The 20283-nt window shown below is 40.8% G+C and overlaps 1 protein-coding gene and 1 non-coding gene across 12 annotated transcripts in view; both read right to left on the bottom strand.

Annotated features, from left to right (window-relative positions):
• The window catches only part of LOC120764843 (ubiquitin-associated protein 2-like), a 256201-nt gene that overhangs the window by 86600 nt on the left and 149318 nt on the right, over positions 1–20283 (bottom strand). For all 11 annotated transcript variants that reach the window (XR_005704307.2, XM_040088943.1, XM_040088936.1 and 8 more), the window contains 4 exons: positions 17403–17455; positions 8633–8700; positions 6230–6428; positions 5039–5243 (listed from right to left, as the gene is read on the bottom strand). Coding sequence is in view for 10 of the 11 variants with exons in the window: in XM_040088943.1 (XP_039944877.1) it covers positions 5039–5243; positions 6230–6428; positions 8633–8700; positions 17403–17455 (525 nt within the window). In the remaining variant the exon portion in view is untranslated. The remainder of the gene's footprint in view (positions 1–5038; positions 5244–6229; positions 6429–8632; positions 8701–17402; positions 17456–20283) is intronic.
• LOC120765012 (small nucleolar RNA SNORD121A) lies at positions 5835–5918 on the bottom strand. The gene has a single exon (XR_005704342.1). It is a non-coding gene; the product is annotated as a small nucleolar RNA SNORD121A (small nucleolar RNA).

Genomic DNA, 20283 nt, shown 5'->3' with positions numbered 1-20283 from the left:
GTCTGCGAAAACTCCAGGCGGCATCAGAAGGTGTAACAATGAGAGCACTGGACTATTTTGTCTTATAGCAAACATCTTCATAAAAAGATCTTAGAAAGACTCTTCTCCTAGAGTAATGAGTATCACAGAATCACAGAATTTTTAGGTTGGAAGAGACCTTCAAGATCATCGAGTCCAACCCATCTCTAATACCTCAACTAGACCATGACACCAAGTGCCACATCCAGTCTTTTTTTAAACACTTCTAGGGATGGTGACTCCACCACCTCCCCAGGCAAGCCATTCCAGTACTTTATCACTTCTTCAGTGAAAAACTTTTTCCTAATATCCAGCCTATATCTCCCTTGTCACAGCTTGAGACTGTGTCCTCTTGTTCTGTCTGTTGTTGCCTGAAGAAAGAGACCAACCCCCAGCTGAGTACAGCCACCCTTCAGGAAGTTGTAGAGAGTGATAAGGTCACCTCTGAGTCTCCTTTATTCCAGCCTAAACAACCCCAGCTCCCTCAGTCATTCTTCATACGGCTTGTGCTCCAAGCCCCTCACCAGCCTCATTGCCCTCCTCTGGACGCGCTCAAGCATCTCAACGTCCTTCCTAAACTGAGGGGCCCAGAACTGGACACAATACTCAAGGTGTGGCCTCACCAGTGCAGAGTACAGGGGAAGAATGACCTCCCTGCTCCTGCTGGCCACCCCATTCCTGATACAGGCCAGGATGCCATTGGCCCTCTTGGCCACCAGGGCACACTGCTGGCTCATGTTCAGCCGGTTGTTGACCAATACCCCCAGGTCCCTTTCCTCCTGGGCACTGTCCAGCCACACCATCCTCAGCCTATAACATTGCAGGGGGTTATTGTGGCCAAAGTGCAGGACTCAGCACTTGGATTTATTAAACTACATCTTGTTAGACTCTGCCCATCTGTCCAACTGTCCCAGGTCTTTCTGCAAAGCCCTTTGTCCTTCCAACAGGTCAACACACGCTCCCAGCTTAGTGTCATCTGCAAATTTACTAATGAAAGACTCCATGCCTTCATCCATGTCGTCAATAAAAATATTGAACAGAACTGGCCCCAGCACAGACCCCTGAGGGACACCACTAGTGACTGGCCGCCAGCTGGATGCAGCACCGTTCACCACCACTCTCTGAGCCCGGCCATCCAACCAATTCCTAACCCAGCAAAGAGTGCTCTTGTCCAAGCCACGAGCTGCCAGCTTATTTAGGAGTATGCTGTGGGAGACACTGTCAAAGGCTTTGTTGAAGTCCAAATAGACAACATCCACAGCCTTCCCTGCATCCACCAGGCGGGTCACCTGGTCATAAAAGGTGATCAGGTTGGTGAAACATGATCTACCCCTCCTAAACCCATGCTGGCTGGGTCTGATACCCTGGCCATCCTGTAAGTTCTGTGTGATGGCACTTAATATAAACTGTTCCATTATTTTGCCAGGTACTGAGGTCAGGCTGACTGGTCTATAATTACCAGGATCCTCCTTTGCACCCTTTTTGTGAATGGGTGTCACATTGGCCAGCTTCCAGTTGTTGGGAACCTCACCAGTGAGCCAAGACTGATGGCAGATGATGGAGAGTGGCTTAGCAAGCTCATCTGCCAGCTCTCTCATCACCCTGGGATGGATCCCATCTGGTCCCATAGATTTATGTATATCCAGGCATTTCCGCAGTTCTCTGACTGCCACCTCTTGGATAATGAGGGGACCATTCTGCTCCCTGACACCATCTACCAGCCCAGGAGGGCAGTTGTCTTGAAGGCAAGTCGTCTCCTCACTAAAAACTGAGGCAAAGTAGGCATTAAGCACTTCTGCCTCCTCCTCGTCTGCAGATATTAAGTTCTCTCCCTTGTCCAGTAAAGAACAAAGGTTGGTTTTACCCTTCCTTTTAGCATTAATATATTTGTAGAAACATTTTTTATTATCCTTTACAGAAGTTGCCATTCTAAGTTCAAACTGAGCTTTGGCCTCCCTAATTTTTTTCCTACATGCTTTAGCAGCTCCCTTAAATACTTCCTGAGAGACCTGACCCCCCCTTCCAAAGCTGATACATCCTCTTTTTATTCCTAAGTTCCTCCAAAACCTCCTTGCTCATCTAGGCTGGACGTTTACCCCGTCAACTTACCTTTCAGCACACAGGGACAGTCTGTTCCTGTGCCCTCAAAATCTCTGTTTTGAGGCATGCCCAGCTTTCCTGAACTCTTGTTTTTAAGGGCTGCTTCCCAAGGGATGTTCTGAATAAGTCTCCTAAACAGGTCAAAGTCTGCCCTCCGGAAGTCCAATGCAAGGGTTTTACTGGTGCTCCTCCTGACTTCACCAAATATTGAGAACTCTATTATTTCATGATCACTCTGCCCCAAGCGACCTCCAACCACCACATTTCCCACCAGTCCATCTCTATTTGCAAACAGCAGATCTAACAGTCCCTCCCCTGGTGGGTTCACTCACCAGCTGTGACAAAAAGTTGTCCTCCATACACTCTAAAAATTTCCTGGACTGCCTCTTTTCTGCTGTATTAAGTTCCCAGCAGATGTCTGGTAGGTTGAAGTCACCCACAAGAACAAGGGCTGATGATCCTGAAACATTACCTAGCTGCTTATAGAATAAGCTATCCACCTCTTCTTCCTGGTTGGGTGGACGATAACAGACTCCCAGCAGGATGTCAGCCTTGTTGGCTTTCCCCTTAATTCTTACCCACAGGCATTCAACTCCATCTTCCTTAGTTTCAATTCCTACAGTATCAAAAGTCTGCTTAATATAAAGGGCCACCCCTCCACCTCTTCTTCCTTGCCTGTCTCTTCTGAAGAGCTTGTAGCCATTGAGTGCAGTGCTCCAGCCATGTGAGTCATCCCACCATGTTTCTGTGATGGCAGCATCATAGCTTTGCTGTTGCACCATGGCCTCCAACTCTTCTTTTTTGTTATCCATGCTGCATGCATTGGTATACATGCACCTCAGCTGGGCTACTGACTTCGCCCCTAACTCAGCCTTGCAACCCTTGGGCCTGCTTCCAGACAGCCCAGCTGCATCCCCTTCCTCCTTCAAACCTAGTTTAAAGCCCTCTCAACAAGTTCTGCCAGTTCATGAGTTAAGAATCTTTTGCCCTTAACAGAGAGATGTATCCCATTTGGTTCCAGCAGAGCAGGTGTTGTAAAAATTTCTCCATGATCAAAGAATCCAAAATTTTGCCGATGACACCAACCCTTAAGCCACTTGTTGATGATGTGGGTTCTCCTGTTTCTTTCATCATTTTCCTCTGCCACCAAAGGGACTGAGCAGAACACTACCTGTGCTCCTGCCCTATCAATTGCCTGACCCAGTGCCCTAAAGTCTCTTTTAATTGCCTTGACACTCCTCTTTTCAATCTCATCACTGCCAGCCTGGAGTATCAGCAGTGGGTAATAATCAGAGGGCTGAATCAGCACAGGAAGTCTCTCAGTGATATTTTGTACCCGAGCCCCAGGGAGGCAGCAGACCTCCCTGTGGGATGGGTCCAGTCGACATATGGGGCCTCTGTTCCTCTCAGAAGGGAGTCACCTACTACGATTACCCTTCTTCTTGATGTTAGAGGTGGTGATGCATCTTTCAGGTGAATCATAATTGGGGGACTCACAGGGCAGACAATTTTCTTCTAAATCATCTAGTTGGCCCTCTAGATCCAGGACCTCATATCTATTCTGAAGTGGCACCTGGCTGAGGGAAGGGGAGGAGTTTTTGTTATTATCTCCCTGAGCAGGGACCCATTTCCACTCCTCTTCATTTATCAGGTGCCCTTCTATTACCTGAGAGCAGGAGGCATGTAAGTCCTCAGACTCACAGTCAGAGGCCTCCCTTAAAGATGGAAGGGCTGAACTCCACCAGTCTATTTCCATTTCACTTTCTCTGATACTTCTTAATCTTTCAACTTCCTCCCTAAGCTCAGCCACCAGTGAAAGGAGATCGTTCACCTGTTCACACTGTAGGCAGGCCTCCTCCACAGCACCCCCTAAAGCCATCGATAAGCTCAAACACTCTGGGCAGGAATGGGTCCGTACAGACACATCCTTTTTGGAGGGCTCTATTTGGTCACATACACTTATACCAACCACAGTTTTTGACCGTGTAGAAACCATTACTAGCAGACACCCCAAAAGCAACCAGGCAGCAGAAATACTTCGAACAACACAGAGGACACCTTACTTGCAACTCTGCCTGCACAAACTGACGTGGGAACTGCCTTGTCCACACCCCAGTGACTCACCACACCCCTGTTTGCCCACTCCAGGTCGCCGTGCTCCCCAGAGACCTCTTATAATCAGCCACTCAGTATCAGCACAGGAAGCTCCACCCCTTGCTCCTCAATGACTCACAAATGCTAATCACTCACCTGCTCAACTATCTTATAATCAGCCACTCAGTATCAGTACAGGAAGCTCCAACCCTTGCTCCTCAATGACTCACTTAGTTTTGTCTAAGTGGTAAAACTGACTGAAAATCCTAAGTTGTGTCTTTCTATGTTGTTCAATAAGAAAGTTAATAGTTTGTAAGAGGAAAGAAGCGTGCTTTAAGGTATCATTCTGTTTTAGTTTAAGTTTTCTTGTTTCTCAACTTTTTTTTCTTTCCTCAGTCTTTTAATATATGTTAATAAAACTATTTTTGTTCATTTTTAAGCTTAAGCCTGCTTTGTTTATTTTTCTCCTAATCTCTCCCTCCCACAAAAATATTAACACTAAAACCCCTATATTAATTAGTGTTTCCACCCAGTTTTATTAAATTAAAACCATTACACACATTAAATCAAAGATCCCATTACATGAAGGCTCAACAACCTCTAAAAATTCAATGACATTTATAGATAGACTTAAGCCTCTCAAAACTAAGTTTGTGATATAATGTCTATTACCAGCAACTAAGTGTAACACAATGCTGTAACCAATTATATTATTAGGATTATGCTTATTTAAAAAAGCTTTTAATTTAAGGCCATTTTAAATTGCTATTGGTATTAAGACATCTTATAGGCTAACAGAGAGAGAAAGCTATGTCAAAGCACTTACCAAACTGACTAAGGACCGAGGCCTGGGTAATGGGCGGTTTTCGATCCCAGGATGATGTGGTAGTGGTAGTAGAACTATTATTGTTTTGTTGAGAGGTAAACTGACCCAAACCTGGAGATTCCAATTGGTCCAAGATTTGGGATCCAGTAGAGTTTGTCAGTTTAGGAGACCCACATTCTCCAAAGCCAGAACAAAGAACTGCAGACTACCAAGAGACAAAAAAAAAAAAAAAGGGGGAAAGAGTGGAGTTGAGTATTTATTTAAGAAATAATTTAGTTGAGTATTTAATAAATAATTTGAACACAACCATGACCATAGGGTCAATGCTTACAGCTGCTATTTGGCAGCAACCAAAACCTCTTCAGTCCTAGATTACTAAGTCACAGAATTGTTAGGGTTAGAAGGGACCTCTGGAGATCATCCAGTCCAACTCGTTGCCAAGGCAGGGTCACCCAGAGCAGGTGACACAGAAGCATGTCCAAGTAGGTTTTGAACATCTCCAGAGAGGGAGACTCTACACTCTCCCTGGGAAACTGTTGTAGAGCTTTGCCACCCTCAATGTAAAGAAGTTCTTCCTCATGTTGAGGCATTACTTCTTGTGTTTTAGTTTATGACCAGTAAAAAAATCAGCAGTTAGATCATATGACCAGACCCTCTCTGGTTATCACTGATATAACTTCATCACTGATTACGACAATACTGATTTTCTTTAATCCATGCATCTTAAAATAGCATGCATTTACTAATAGTTGCATTTATTCTGTGAAAATCAGTTTAAGTGCCCAATTTCAAGCCCTCACAATTGACTCAGAAATAATCAGGTTTCCACAAAAAGCAGTCAGATATGTGTTTGGAAATAACACATCAAAGTTTTCTGTCATAGAACTCTTCACTATAAACAAGTGATTTCATCCTAAATCAGTATGCAGTAAATGCATCTGCTCTCTACTCAAAAATTAATACAAGTACTTCACGTGAACTGAGAAACAACTACTTAGCAAAACCAGAAAAAAAAGTAAACTTGATTTTGTGTGTGTGAATGGAAGGAAAGAAATTAAGAATTCCTTCAACACTTGCAACCTGAATTTTATAAATACTGAACCATCTCATTAAATGGCCAGTACTGGAAAAGTTATTTAACCTGAAATATTTATTCATTAGGAATATTTAGAAAGCATAAGATATTTTTACCAGACTTTGAGGAGAATAAGAGTTTACAGCACTGGAGTTGCCAGTTCCTGATGCCATCTGGGTGCTGTGCTGAGAATTTGTGAAGACTAGGGCTTGGCCAAAGGTCTGTTGCTGAGGAGCCTCAAAGGAGTTGTCTTCTGTCTCTTGGGTAAGGGTCACAGGCTTTTCGGGCTTTTGAAGCAGTGTTACCAAATCAGTGCTGCAAGACAGAGCAAAGTTTGGCTGGAATAAACACAATGATTAGACTGTGCTGAAACTGAAGAAAGTACTAATACTAAAGCTGCCATACCAGCAACAGAATTATTAATGATTAAGTCTGTCACGGAGACACACAAAGCAGTCACACGCAGACAAGAGATTTCGCAAGGCAGAGGTCCTTCCGAACCAGCTCCCAGCTAAGAGAGCGGAGAGAAGAAGCCCCTTTGTTTATTTTTTACTTTTTATACATTTCTGGGTCTAGCAGAAGATTGGCTTTTTGGGGTTTCCACCCCTCAGCCTCAGTGGCCAGACCAATTGTCAGTTACAATTGTTTTCAGGTTAGAAATATTCAAACAAAGGACAGAGAATGAAAAACAAAGGATTTGTTTATATTACATCTGTGGGAAAGGTAGAAAACTGCTCTTAATATTGTACAATAACAAAAAAGATCTGACACCATTTAAGAAAATCAAAAGGCTCAGAAAAACCAGGGTAACATAAGTCTTTTCAAATATTGCTTGCCTGCTATACAAAAGAGGTAGAATAGATGTTTTTGCCAGAAAATAAAATTCTGCTAGCTGAAACTTACCACTACAGCTAGAATATAAATTGTCTTTGTTCTCATTTAAAACATTATCAAATGTTTATCATCATGTATCACATAAATAACCTATATGATTAATATAACCAAGTAACTGGAGACAAGTCATAAAAGATACATTGTGTTTAAGCTGATCCCACCTGCCAACTCTTTATATATATTGATAATTCACGTTCTCTGTATATCGCAGAGAGCAAGGGATCAGTCCTACCTCTGTATGGGGTAGGTAGACAGACAGTAAAGAATGAAGTCACATGCAGCAACTGAGTGAGTACGTGATGGTATGGAAGTCATAAGATCAGCGGAAATAAAAGCTACGTTTCTCAGATAGTAGGCAAATATCCAAAATTACTTTACCATACATACCTGAGCAGGATGAGAAATGTGAATTTTCTTACATTTAACATGGCCTACTAACACCTACATATGTTTAACACAGGTTTATCCAAGGAAAAGCAAAGCATTCAGACAATAAAATAAATCTACTCAAGAAATTCTGACTTAAGTTTATCCTAAATATACCACAGGCTTGGGCTGAAGAGCTGCTTCCAGCATTTTGATTAGCATGGATTTTTTTAATGTCCAAGCCTTTCTTATGGCAAGTAAAACCAAACAAACAACCAAAACAAAAAAACACAAACCACAAAACAATACACCAGAATTTGAGCTGATGAACTAAAATAATTTCTAACATAAATTGAGAGACATCCACTGGAAGAATATTTGCATTAAAACAATGAACATGTGAGCATATCACAGAATAGTTAGGGTTGAAAGGGACCTGTGGAGATCATCTAGTCCAACCCTCCTGCCATATCACCTTTAAGAAGGAAAGGAATGGAATATAAACTGTAAGCCAACTGACACCATGCCTCCTCCAGGTCACACCCACGTTATAATGAAAATTTTGCTGCAGTCTGAAGTATAGCAGTACAGCTGTATCAGGATGTTTGGGACCATTAGGCCATCTAGTTTTCAGATCTCATGCTATCCAACTACAGAAGTCTTCATCATACAACCTTAACCTGCTCTCTGAGGCTAATGCAGGCAGCTGATTCCACATAACTGGCCAGGCATTTGGTGAAGACAAAGACAAGCAAAGGCAGCAACTGCCATATTTTTTCTATTCTCTATCTTAACTCTATATCATCAGTTAAGGCAAATAATTGTGATGGCAAGAAGGTGATTTTCCTGGTAAGCAACACAAGCTTTTCTGTCAACATATTTGTCAAAGCACTACATTCTGAACACTTTCTACATCTACAGGGGTAGGGTTTTCATTTTCTGGACAGCAAAACCAGAGCTTCCTTTTCAACAACAGCAGCACAGTTTTCTTACCAGCTACTTTTGTTTCTGCCAGTAAGCAGTCTTTGTGTAGAAGTCAGTATTATGTTCATGGATTTGCAAAGTTTGGCTCCACTTCTGTAGTCAATAATAGGTAACACAGGAACCCACAAAAGCAAGACTTTCACAATTTTGAAACTAGCTTGACCAGTCTCTGACCAAGGCTGCCCTGTGTTTTAGTCAACATTTTATATGTGCAAGCTAGCATTGCTTCAACAAGCAGAATTTTTTTAAGGTATAGGGAAACTGGAAGATCTTACCTTTGCCTAGAAGTCACATGATTCTCAGCTGGAACAGAGGAAGCAGTGAAGACTTTTGTTTCAGAAAGCTGAAAAAAGTATGTAGGAGGGAGAGTTATTTTAATCATACACATGCTCACACTTCAGTACTGTGACATCTTCAGAAATTTCATCTTGGTCATGCACTTTTAAGATAAAAGTAAAGTCAAACTCATTACAACCAGTTATGCTGCAACTCTGCTTAAAAAGACAAAAACGTAGTCAAACTTCAGCAAAGTCTTCTCCACAGAATCAAGTACCAGTTTAATTAGAGTGTTAGGAAATTTGATCTGAGCACTGAATGGTATACTAATGTAACTACATCAGTTTGGGAAATAGTTTAGCTAAAAACTATACCAGAAGAAACTAATTAATGTGGTAGCTAGTAGATCATCAGCGTGCAGACATAATTTAGGACTCCATAGAGCAGATCTGATAAATCTCGTTGCAGAAGTCTAACACATTGCACCATTCTCACTCATTTCATGTATCTCTGTTTTACATTTCAGCTCACATCATCGGTGGAGGCAGGTTTGCACTCAGGTATGTACAGTGAACTAGCATTTGTGGTTCCTTCTTGGCACTTCTGCTAGAGGTGTGTCCTAGGGTAACTTTATGATGCTTGTATCCCCAATCGTCTGTTCTGTTTGTGCTGTATATTGAGTCCTGTGCCTTTAAGACTGGTTCTAAGAGCAAGGAGAAGCGCAGAGTTTGTTTTGAGAAAACTGCCTGACTCCTCCACATTCTTCTGCAGACGGGGTGTTCGGCGGAAGCTTGGAGAGACTGCAGGGCAGAGATCTTTTTTGCTTTTAGTTAGTTTCAGCTAGCTAGGGCAGAGAAGTTCCCTGGACTGTTTTTTTTCCTTTTTCTTGGAACTGTTTAAACCTGCTCTGGACAGAAAACCCAGGGGATCACTGGGGGCTGCACCTGCGGCCCACCGGGGCCTGGCCCTCGGCATTTTCCAGCAGCGCCGGAGGGACTGGGACTGATGAGAGACTGAGAGAGAGAGCCAAGCTACACCCACAGCAAGGACTTTCTCAATTTGCCATCTCACTTCAGAAGGAGAGGTTTTATTGTTTCATATTATTCATTCTTTTTACTTGTATGCACTTTGTTTGTTAAGTAAAATAGTTTTTTCCACTTTTCTCCAAAGAAGTTTTTTACCAGACTGGTTGGAGGGAGGGGCCACTTGGGTTTGCTTCCCAGAGGGATCCTATTCAGGGGTTTTCTCCCAAATTCATCCCTAAACCAGGACAAGGTGGCAAAACCATCTTGAACAGATTGCTCTGCAAGCATGAGTTTGAAAACAATAAAGGGAGAACTGTGTAATTGCTTATACTAGTATAACAAGTCAAACCATCCACAGCAGAAAACTGTACTGCTTCCACCATGCTGTTACAATAAAGACAGATATTTGCACAGGTAGCTGCAGAGGGTGGAGCAGGTTAGTTAGCATTTTTTGGGGGAAAGGGGGTGATTTTGGTTTGTAGGGGGGTTGATTCTTTCCTGTTTGGGATTTTTTTTAATATCTTTTCTTTTTAGAAAAATAGTAGTTAAACAACTACAACTTCCTATGGCTAATTCATTTCTATTGACAGGAATACTTGCAAACCAGAATAAGTCAAGCTAGTACAGGTTTGGTTTAACAAGGCAGAGATATTACTATAATGGTTATATTTTAAATCAAAATTTGCACAAAATCACCCTTAACTACTTTGGTGTAGCTCTGTATTTAGACTAAAGAATAACTGACCTATTTAAACATGCACAAAGTATGGTGGTGGGTTTTTGATAAGTTATTGTTAAGTTATTGTGAAGTTATCATCCCAATGGCTTGTTCCTGTTACCCCCCGATGGTTTGCTTCTACCCCAGGTTTTCCCCTCCCTCTCCCGGTTGTCCATCACTCCCCAGCCCCACCTGCTACCTCATTTACATTATGTCAATCCTTCCTAGTCCCCACCCTTATTTCCAGAGGTTTCTCTGTCGATCCTAAGCTCCGCCTGGGTTTTCCCCTTTTCCACGACACCCTGTTGGTGCATGTGGCCCTTTCCACACCCCTAGCCTTCCTTATAGGCTGAGTCGCTCCTCAGCCCCCTCCCCGTTGTGTCCCTGATTGGCTGGAAAACTGTACCTTCCCCCAGTGTAGTGGTTTCTCTGGCTCTTGCGTCAACAAAGAATCCCTTTAGAATGTGACATTTGAATGTAGCTCTTCCAGAAAATTATGCATTTTTAATTGCTAGCAGCACAGTTTAAAGGACATCACAGACATGAGGCAATATTATCTGCTATCCCACAGGCAGCTCTACTGAAAGCATGTATGTCCCTGTACATGGTTATCTGGGATTCTTCTATTTGATTTAAGCAGGATGCAGAAGGTCTGACTGAGAGCAAATCACTTACTACTCAAAAGCAAAGTTCAAATGTTTCATGTACTCTCTGCTAGCACTACCCTAGGTCATGAAAAAATTAGCACCACCACAATTCCTCCCTTCATTTCCTTCCCTTCCTGCTAATACAACATATTTTAATACCATCTTTCTGGAACACAACTGTGTCCTGAGCATAATGCTGCCAGCCTGCAACTCTGTGTACTGATCAAAACAAAGAAGATTCAGCTTAAGCATATTTCCAACTTAAACGGCTGCTTCTCTGTTGCTCAGCTCTTCTCCCACCATACGTGTTATTTTAGAACATGTACTGTACTTTCTGTGGTGTTATGAGACTCCTGCATTATATGGCACAAGGAGGTCAGCTAATGGCACAAGCAGCAGCTTATGGTTTGCAATCTCTTCATTAAATAGCAAATTCTTTCTAATGTCATGTTTCTTATGCTCACAATACCCAGGATAAGACAAACCATGGCCAAAACACTGATGAATCCTGAAAACTAAGCAAATTGAGGAGCCTGAGGATGTTTGTGACAATGCAAAAGCATGCTTGATGTGAGAGAGGAAATGTTCTCTTCAAGTGAACCAGCATGCAAAATAGACATCTCCAGCTACCAGCTTGGCTACACTGAAGTTTACACAACACTCTGCAGCAAACTCACTGGCACAAGCTCCAAACAATTCAAAAATCTGATGGGATTACAGCATTTGTCCAAACACATACTTTGTGCAGCAGTAGCTGAAAAGCTTTATTACACAGATGTATTTAGTATTTCTTAGAAGTAATATCAGCTCCTAACAAAGTTATTTACGCTCACTGTACACTATACTCACAAATCTTTCACTGAGGCTCTGGCATTTTCCCAGAACTGAATGAAAAGTTGTGAACTATTTGCAAGCAGCAGCCTCACAAGGTTATTTCCTCCATCTGCAGTGAAATGTCTGTGCTTTTCAGCTCCTGTTTCTATGATAAAAATCATTCTCCAATAACCAAATATACAATATATTTAACAAGTAAGCTACCAGGTCCTATGGACAGTTGATAAGTGAGGACCACCAGAAAATATACTCTAGCATACTCATAAAAATTCAACAGCAACAAATCAAAAATAACAAAACCTTATTAGTGTTTTGATATGATGTACTGAAGTTAAAGAAATTAAAACAAGTTCTTGTGTTGCCATTGTTTCAAATAAAAACTAAAACTACTAACATTATACAGAAAATGTTTGCCTTCATCCACTTTCCAGCAATTTGTATATGTTCTATTTCTTCCCTTCTGATAGCTTCTGTAGTTAAACTTAATTTTATTTAGCCAGAAAAATATAATCACAATTTTAAGAGGAAAACCCAGAGCCATCTACAGTACCTCAATATTTGTCTGGTCCTTCATTGTCCATACAACCTCTGATTTTCACTGCAAGGAGTTTCCTCTATTTAAAAGCACGCTGACAACATACTATACTTGCTCAATACTCACTACTAAAGATAATTACCATTCATGTCTAGTAATTAAATCACAGGAATCAAATTGTTCTCAGGTCAAACAACATGAAATTTCACTCCTCTGCACCTAACTTGTAGTTGACTAGGGAACACCACATTTAACAAAAATATTCTTCAAAAAAACACCAGGTCTTTACCTGCAGACAGCAAATACATCAGCTTCCTTGGTTGTTTCAATCATTAGTCATGCTGCTAGAATTGTTTATAATACATTTAAATGCATGGCTCCATTTTCCAGCCACAGGTTCACATTATGCCTTTTTCTGCTAGACTAAAACAAGAACCCATTATATGCTAATAAAGTAACCTTTTCAGATTCAGTAAACTAAAAATCTCACTCTCAAACACCAGTACTATCAGTAAATATTTTCTGCTATTTTCCACATTTTTTGTTTTGTAAAAGCAATGAATAATTGGATGCAGCATTTCAGAATCAAGTTCAGGAGAATCCACACACTGAAATATAAATCAAGAATGATTAAGAGACAGGGAAGACTGCCTACAGGCAAAAATACTACAACAGGGTTTTTTTGCTACAGCAACAGCTCTTTAGGAGATCATGCTAAGCTGTTCTTTTTTCATCATCCACTACAATGCTGAAAATATTTCAGTTGCTGCTTTCCAGACACCAGCCCTTTGTTCTGGAGGTGTGCCTTTATTCCTATAAAACAAATGGGCACTTGGATATATTATTTTTCATTTGAGAACAGGTCAAGTCTAGCAGAGCTTCAGATTTCTGTATGACTGGCTTACTTTTAATGGCCATTCCAATATTTTTTTTTTTATTTCTCACAAATTTTATTTAGCAGTGATCTTATTACTTTCAAATCATTGATAAAGACACTAGATGGCATCTGGCCTGGGACTGGATTATTTTATAGCCCTCCTAGAAATGCCCTCCTGCAAAAGATTTATTGGCTAAAATTTTCATGGCAGATTTCAATCCACTTAATATGTTTCATGATAGCATGTAATTATATTTAGAACAAAAGATGTGGATCAAATCTCTTACAAGGACAGATTCTATCTTTGCAGTTAATTTGAAATTTACTTAAAGACCAATATCAGGTTTATTTGAAGTGGACCTATTTTCATACAACTACACTGAATGGCACAAGGTGCATTCTTACGCTTCCTTTATTTTTTAAATCAAATGAATCAATTTTACTTTATTTTGTCCCCAGGGATGTTTTGGGCTAATTTTCCTGCAGCTCACTATTTCATTCGCTCTTTCTGAACATCAGCACATGAATAACTTTCTCCTAGGTTACGGGGATTTTTCCAGCACACCAAAATTAATAAAAATTAACAACAGGCTAGAGATTTCATTTGCTGTTCCTTCAAGATTCATACACAAATTACTTGGGTTTGATAGTTAATTACCTAACCAGCATTACTCAACACCCCTCCTGTATTACAAATGCTGCATTGTACCAGCAAACAGGGGTAAGACCAAGGCCATAAATTTTCAGTATCCTTATCCCTTAGTTTACTTCTAGTATATACTGCAGAAATAGAGGACAGGTTTAAAGAAGCTGCCAGCTTTTGCTGACAGTATCCAATACAGAAAACCTATGAATTTTAGAACTTTTTTTTCATTTTCTTGAAAGATATGGTAAGGATGGAGCTTTCGTATCTGTTATATGAGACATTCACACATTTCCGGGGATAACACTGACATGCCACCCTAGAGGAGGCCAAATGGATGACCTGCGAGACAATCTCTTACTCTTCTGAAAATAAACTTGAAATAATGGATGTTCATATAAAAGATGAAAGACTTCTTAAAAGCTAAGTTTTCCTTTACATGTTTCTGGTAACTGAATGCTTAAATATCAAGCCCTGTTATTAGAACAGGATGATGTTACCCTGAAAATAACTTCTGTTGCTAACCCTGCTATGTTTTTGTCCTCCACCTTAATTGACGGTGAGCCTGAACATAACTTTTTACAGACAATTGAAGAAATCTATTCCAGTCGATCTGACCTGAAAGATGTGCCCCTGGAAAATCCCTATTGGAAGCTTTTTACAGATGGGAGCAGCTTTACGAAAAATGATAAAAGGATGATGGGTTATGCAGTAACCACGCAGGATAAGGTGATCAAGGCAAAGGCCCTGCCAGCAGATGTGTCATCACAGAAAGCCGAACTGATTGCACTAACGAGAGCCCTAGACCTGAGCGAAGGGAAAAAAGTAAATATATGGACTAACTTTAAATACGTATTTAGTATTGTCCACATCCATGGAGCAGCAAGAGGGATTGCAGAAAAAGGTATTCTCGCAGTAATTCCACAAAAGGAGATTGATTTGTCAGGGTTCACCCCAAAATATGACCAAGCAGACCACAAACTAATCAAGTTCCTTGAAGCTAAGATCACAGAAAGTGGATGGGCTGTTACACCAGCAAACCAGGTTGTAGTCCCACCCCTGATCCTGCAGGAACTAGCTCAAAGAGAACATGAAAACACACATTTTGGGGTTGAAAACCTTCTAAAACATCTAAAAAGGAAGTAATAGGAAAAGGAATGACTGACATTATACAATCAGTAGTGAGCAAATGTGAAATCTGCTGTAAAAACAATCCTGATACGAGGAAAAGAGTTGTATTAGGAGTAACAAAAGCAGGAGATCTTCCTGGAGATTACTGGCAAATAGATTTTGTGGAGTTACCATGCAAGGAGGGATACCGGTACATACTGGTGTTAGTTGACACCTTCAGTAGATGGCCAAAGAACTGGTAAAAGTTTTACTCAACCATATAATTCCAAGGTTTGGGGTTCCCTTGGGAATATCATCAGATAGGGGACCAAACTTTGATGCAACAGTAGTTAAAGAAGTTAGCCAGATTTTGGGAATTACTTGGGATCTGCATACACCTTATAGACCCCAAGTGAGTGGGAAAGTTGAACGTATGAATGGGACTCTCAAAACACAAATTAGCAAAATTTGTCAGGAAATCTCTATGACATGGGTTCAGGCCTTGCCTATAGCTTTACTGAGAATTCACATACAACCAAGGAGGAGGGACAAAATTAGTCCCTATGAAATACTATATGGCAGGCCATATCAGATCCCACATATTCCAGGTGAAATTCACATGAAAGGGAAACTTGATTTACAGAGATATCTAATGGCTTTAGGTTCCACTTTGCAGAAGTTCCAGACTTGCATTGTGCTATCCAGACCCATAGGACTCGACACACCTGCACATCCCTTCCAACCTGGGAACTGGGTCTATGTTAAGTGGTGGGACAATGATCCTCTACAAGCCAGGTGTAGAGGACCATTCCAAGTTCTGCTGACCACTGTCACTGCAATCAAAATTGCTGGCAAAGGGCCCTGGATTCACTATTCCAAAGTTAAGAGAGCTTCTGCTCCTGAAACGACTGTAAATACAGAGACTGATGCAGACGAAAACATGCTTTAAATAATTTCTCCTCTACTTGAAGAACTGTGCAAAATAATCATTATTCTTCTTTGCCTGATACCTAACTATGCAAGACATTACTATTGCTAAATGCTTCTACTGTTGTCAATTATTTTATTGTTAATAGATATTTATCTATTATTAAATATTTACTAGTGTCAGATGCTTACTATTATTAGATGTTTATCGATGGTTAGATGTTTATTATTGTTAGTTGTTTACTATTGTTAGATACGTATCTGTTATTGAATACCTACTGTTAGTAGATATTTGGAATGGAGACTTGACAAGGAAAAGGCCTTGTCAAGCCTCTAAAGGGGGGAAATTATGCCTTAAGCTTTAGCTTTCATATTTTCAGATTCTGTGCTGCCTAGGGATGTAGCTCTGAGCCTCATATTAAGTGCCAGTAAGCTCTCTTCACAGAGTAGGTAGACAAAAAAAAATCCTTTTCCTGCTGGAGACCAAGGACACCTTTCAGTCCAAAAGCACAAACAACGGTGGACTGAAGGGAGGAACAAGAAGGAACCTGAAACTGTAATTGAACAATTAAACCCCAATATGCAAATGGACCAAAACTTATAAAAATGTAAGATCTTATGACCCCGATGCCATCTTTCTTTGGTGGCCACCCTGAGTGCAGCCTTGGTTAGGCTCCTGTCTTGCCCAAGGTGGATCCCGGAGGCCTTTCAATAAATATCCTATTTTCTAGCTCTGTCCAGTCTCTGTTCAGGTCAGCCTTCCTAAGGCATCAACACAATAGCTGAAAACTTAAAATCATAAATGCGAATAACATGCACGTTGATCACAAATGCCAAATATATTGCAGACGTGAAGACATCTGCCTGTTAAAGAATGAGAACCCAAATTCTTGTAAGTACTTTACACAACACATCATGATGAAACAACAGGAATGAAGAAATTAGGTGCCAACTTCAGCATATTACTAGCTCCTTTTTTAGGATTATGACCATGAAGTGGACTAAGTGGAACAATTATGCAGATTTAAAACAAAAAGCATCAAATGAGGAGTCTAAAGTTGATAGTAAACTTCAGCACTTAATTACATAAAAGTCTTGTGATATGGCTTTAAATCCTTACATAATAGGGGGAAGTATGCAGTTAACACCCATCAGCATTGAGCAGTGAAGAATTATAATTCATAAAAAATAATTTGGGATGAAACTTAAAATTTTATTATCTATGCATTGTCCACCAAGAAAAAAATAAATTAATATTTCTTGATTAAATTTTATTCTAAAAAAAAAGCTTATATAAATATATTTTAAAAACAAGAATTGCAGCAAAAAACACAATAAGAAATATCACTGCATGCATACAAAGTATTACTTCAAACATTTAATTTTTGAAGACAACACAGAAACTCTGAAAAGGGTAAATAATCAATCGGTCTACCTAACAAGGCACACTTACATCTTCATTCCAATCTTCTGCAGTCCATTCTTCTGTTGAGTTTTTCCATGCTCCTATTGGAATTAGAGGAAGGAAAGAAAACAATTACGAGCTAAAAGCACAATGTCATATTTCAACCATTCTGCTTTATAAGCAATCCTGTTTTCATTATTCATGGAACACAAAGCAAGGAGATAGTGGTTGGAAACATGGGAAGTTCTAGAAAACTGTTTTGCAGATTTAAAATTTTGGGAGGTGGGTTTGTTTATTTTCCCATTTAGTTTCTGATTTCAGGTGTTTCTTAGCCACTTTGGTACCAGACATCATTTGCATGAACGCATGTCTCTACCCAGTGATTAATTGCAAGCATTAGAAGAATCTCCTCCTATGACAGTGAGAGGTTACTCAACCCTCCCATGGGATCTCCCAGTTTCATGCACAAATTCATACAGAGCTTGAACAAAACATGACCACACCTCCTCTACCATCCATAATCCTACTCTCAACATACTCAAACTCAAGACCTAAACTACACCCCTGGAGGCTCCTTTGCAACATCTTAACTCTCTCCTTGAGGCAAAATAAGCGCAATACCTTCCCCTGAGAGAGAAATTAAAAAAAGAAACAACATATAATGGATATAACGGCAGCAGAAGAGTCAATAGCTTCCACTGTAGCTGCAAAACGCTTTGTCCCATAACTTGTCACAAAGTTTATTTGGCAAACACTGGAGGACAGCACGCAGCCCACAGCATCCAGCAAGAGGAAAACTACAGGAAACAATCCTACAGATGCAAAAACCTGATCCATCATGGTAGTTGTTTCATCATAGAAGGCAATCAGGCTGGTCAAGCATGACTTCCCTTTAGTGAATTCATCATATGGGCTAGAGATGGCCTCCAGAATGAGGGCTCCATCACATTTCCAGGGACTGAGGTGAAGCTGACTGGCCAGTAGCTCCCTGGGTGCTCCTTCTTGCTCTTATTGAAGATTCGGGTGATATTTGCTTTCTTCCAGCCCTCAGGCACCTCTCCTGATCTCAACGACCTTTCAAAGATGATTGTGAGTGGCCTCGCTATGGTGTCCGCCAGCTCTCTCAGCACTTTTGGATGCATCCCATCAGGGCCCATGGACTTGTGGATGTCAAGTTTGCCTAGGTGTTTTCTGACCCAATCCTCCTTGACCAAATGAATGTCTTCCTCCCACCATTCCTTTACCCTGCTCTCCTGGGTCAGAGATCCCTAAGGGCTGGTTTTGTCAGTGCAGACTGATACAAAGGCAGCATTCAGTAACTCTGCCTTCTCTGTGTCCTCTGTCACCGGGGTCCCTCCTGGATTTAGTAATGGGCACACATTTTCCTTAGTTTTCCTTTTGTTATTGTTGTATTTGAAGGAGCCCTTATTGTTGTCCTTAACATCCTTGGCCAGATTTAATTCCAGATAGGCCATGGCCTTCCTCATCTCATTTCTACTTACTCTGACATCCTCTCTATATTCATTCCAAGTGGCCTGACCCTGCTTCCATCTTCTGTGTGTTTTCCTGCTTATGCTCAAGTAGTGACAAGAGTTCTTTATTCATCCATGCAGGTCTCTTGCCCCCTTTGTCTGACTTCTTGCTGATCGTGATGCATCGTTCTTGAGTCTGGAAGAAGTGGTGCTTGAATACTGACCAGTGTTCTTGGACTCCTCTTCCCTGCAAGGCCCATTCCCATAGGATTCTTCCAAGATCCTTGAGGCCTAAGTCAGCTCTTCTGAAGTCCATGGTTGTGGTCTTATGTGCTGCCCTGCTTCCTCCTTGCCTGATACTTAACTCCACAATATCATGGTCACTGCAGCCAAGGCTGTTCTCAACCTTCACATCTCCAACAAAGCCTTCCCTGTTTGTCAGTATAAGGTCAAACAGCCCACCATTCCTTGTGGGATCCCTCACTACATGTGATAGGAAGTTGTCAATGTTTTCCAAGATCCTCCTGGACTGTTTGTGCTTCACTGTGTTGCTTCTCCAGCAAATGTCAGGGTAGTTGAAGTCCCCCACAAGAACAAGAGGCTGTGACTTTAAGGCTGCTTCAAGCTGCCTGTAGAAGGCCTCATACACTTCTTCCTCCTGCTCAGGCAGCCTGTAGCACACACTCACAACAGTGTCACCCTTACTAGCCTGCCTTTTATCTTAACCTATACGCTCTCAACTCACTCGTCATCCACCCCAAGACAGAGCTCCATACATTCCAAATGTAGCCTCACACAGAGGGCAACTCTACCACCGCACCTTAAGTTTTTCTGTTAAATTCATGAAACTATTAAAGTAGAAGTATCATTAAAGTACCAGAATACCATTTTTTATAACTTACTTTGAGAAGCGACCACCTCCAACATAATTTATTTAAAAGAACTGTTGTGATTTGAGGTTCCGGATCTCCCATGGACTTGTACATTACAAAAAAGGCTAAGAGACTGAACACTCAGCATGCCTGTAAGAAAATATCAATCATGCTATTCAAGTTTATTCCCTTTTGAATAAGGACTGGTTGGTTTGTTTTGTTCTACCTGTCTCTTCTCTTTACCATTCAGTTGTACATTATTTCTATAAAAATTAGGATGCAGAAAACCCAATGCTGAATTATTTAAAATACAATCACATTTAAACATTATAAACCATTAAAGATTTGTCCTTTACTCTCTCTTTTTAATTTTTTTTATTTCAGCCAACAACACTAAATTTTACCTCTACAGAACCAACTAGCTTTTCTATAAGATTATACAATGGTGCACCTAGAAACACCTTTCATTCAGGCTACTGCAATTCCTCTGGCACCTGTAACAATTCAGGACAAGAGGTGCTAGAGTGCTTTCATAGAAGGTATGGGGGAAAGTACATTTTGGAAACAAATAGTGTAATTATTTTT

Source organism: Hirundo rustica, chromosome W (genome assembly GCF_015227805.2).
Source record: "Hirundo rustica isolate bHirRus1 chromosome W, bHirRus1.pri.v3, whole genome shotgun sequence".
Taxonomy (NCBI): domain Eukaryota; kingdom Metazoa; phylum Chordata; class Aves; order Passeriformes; family Hirundinidae; genus Hirundo; species Hirundo rustica.
Note: the sequence above shows the minus strand (reverse complement) of the source record. Positions and strands in the feature narration are given on the sequence as shown.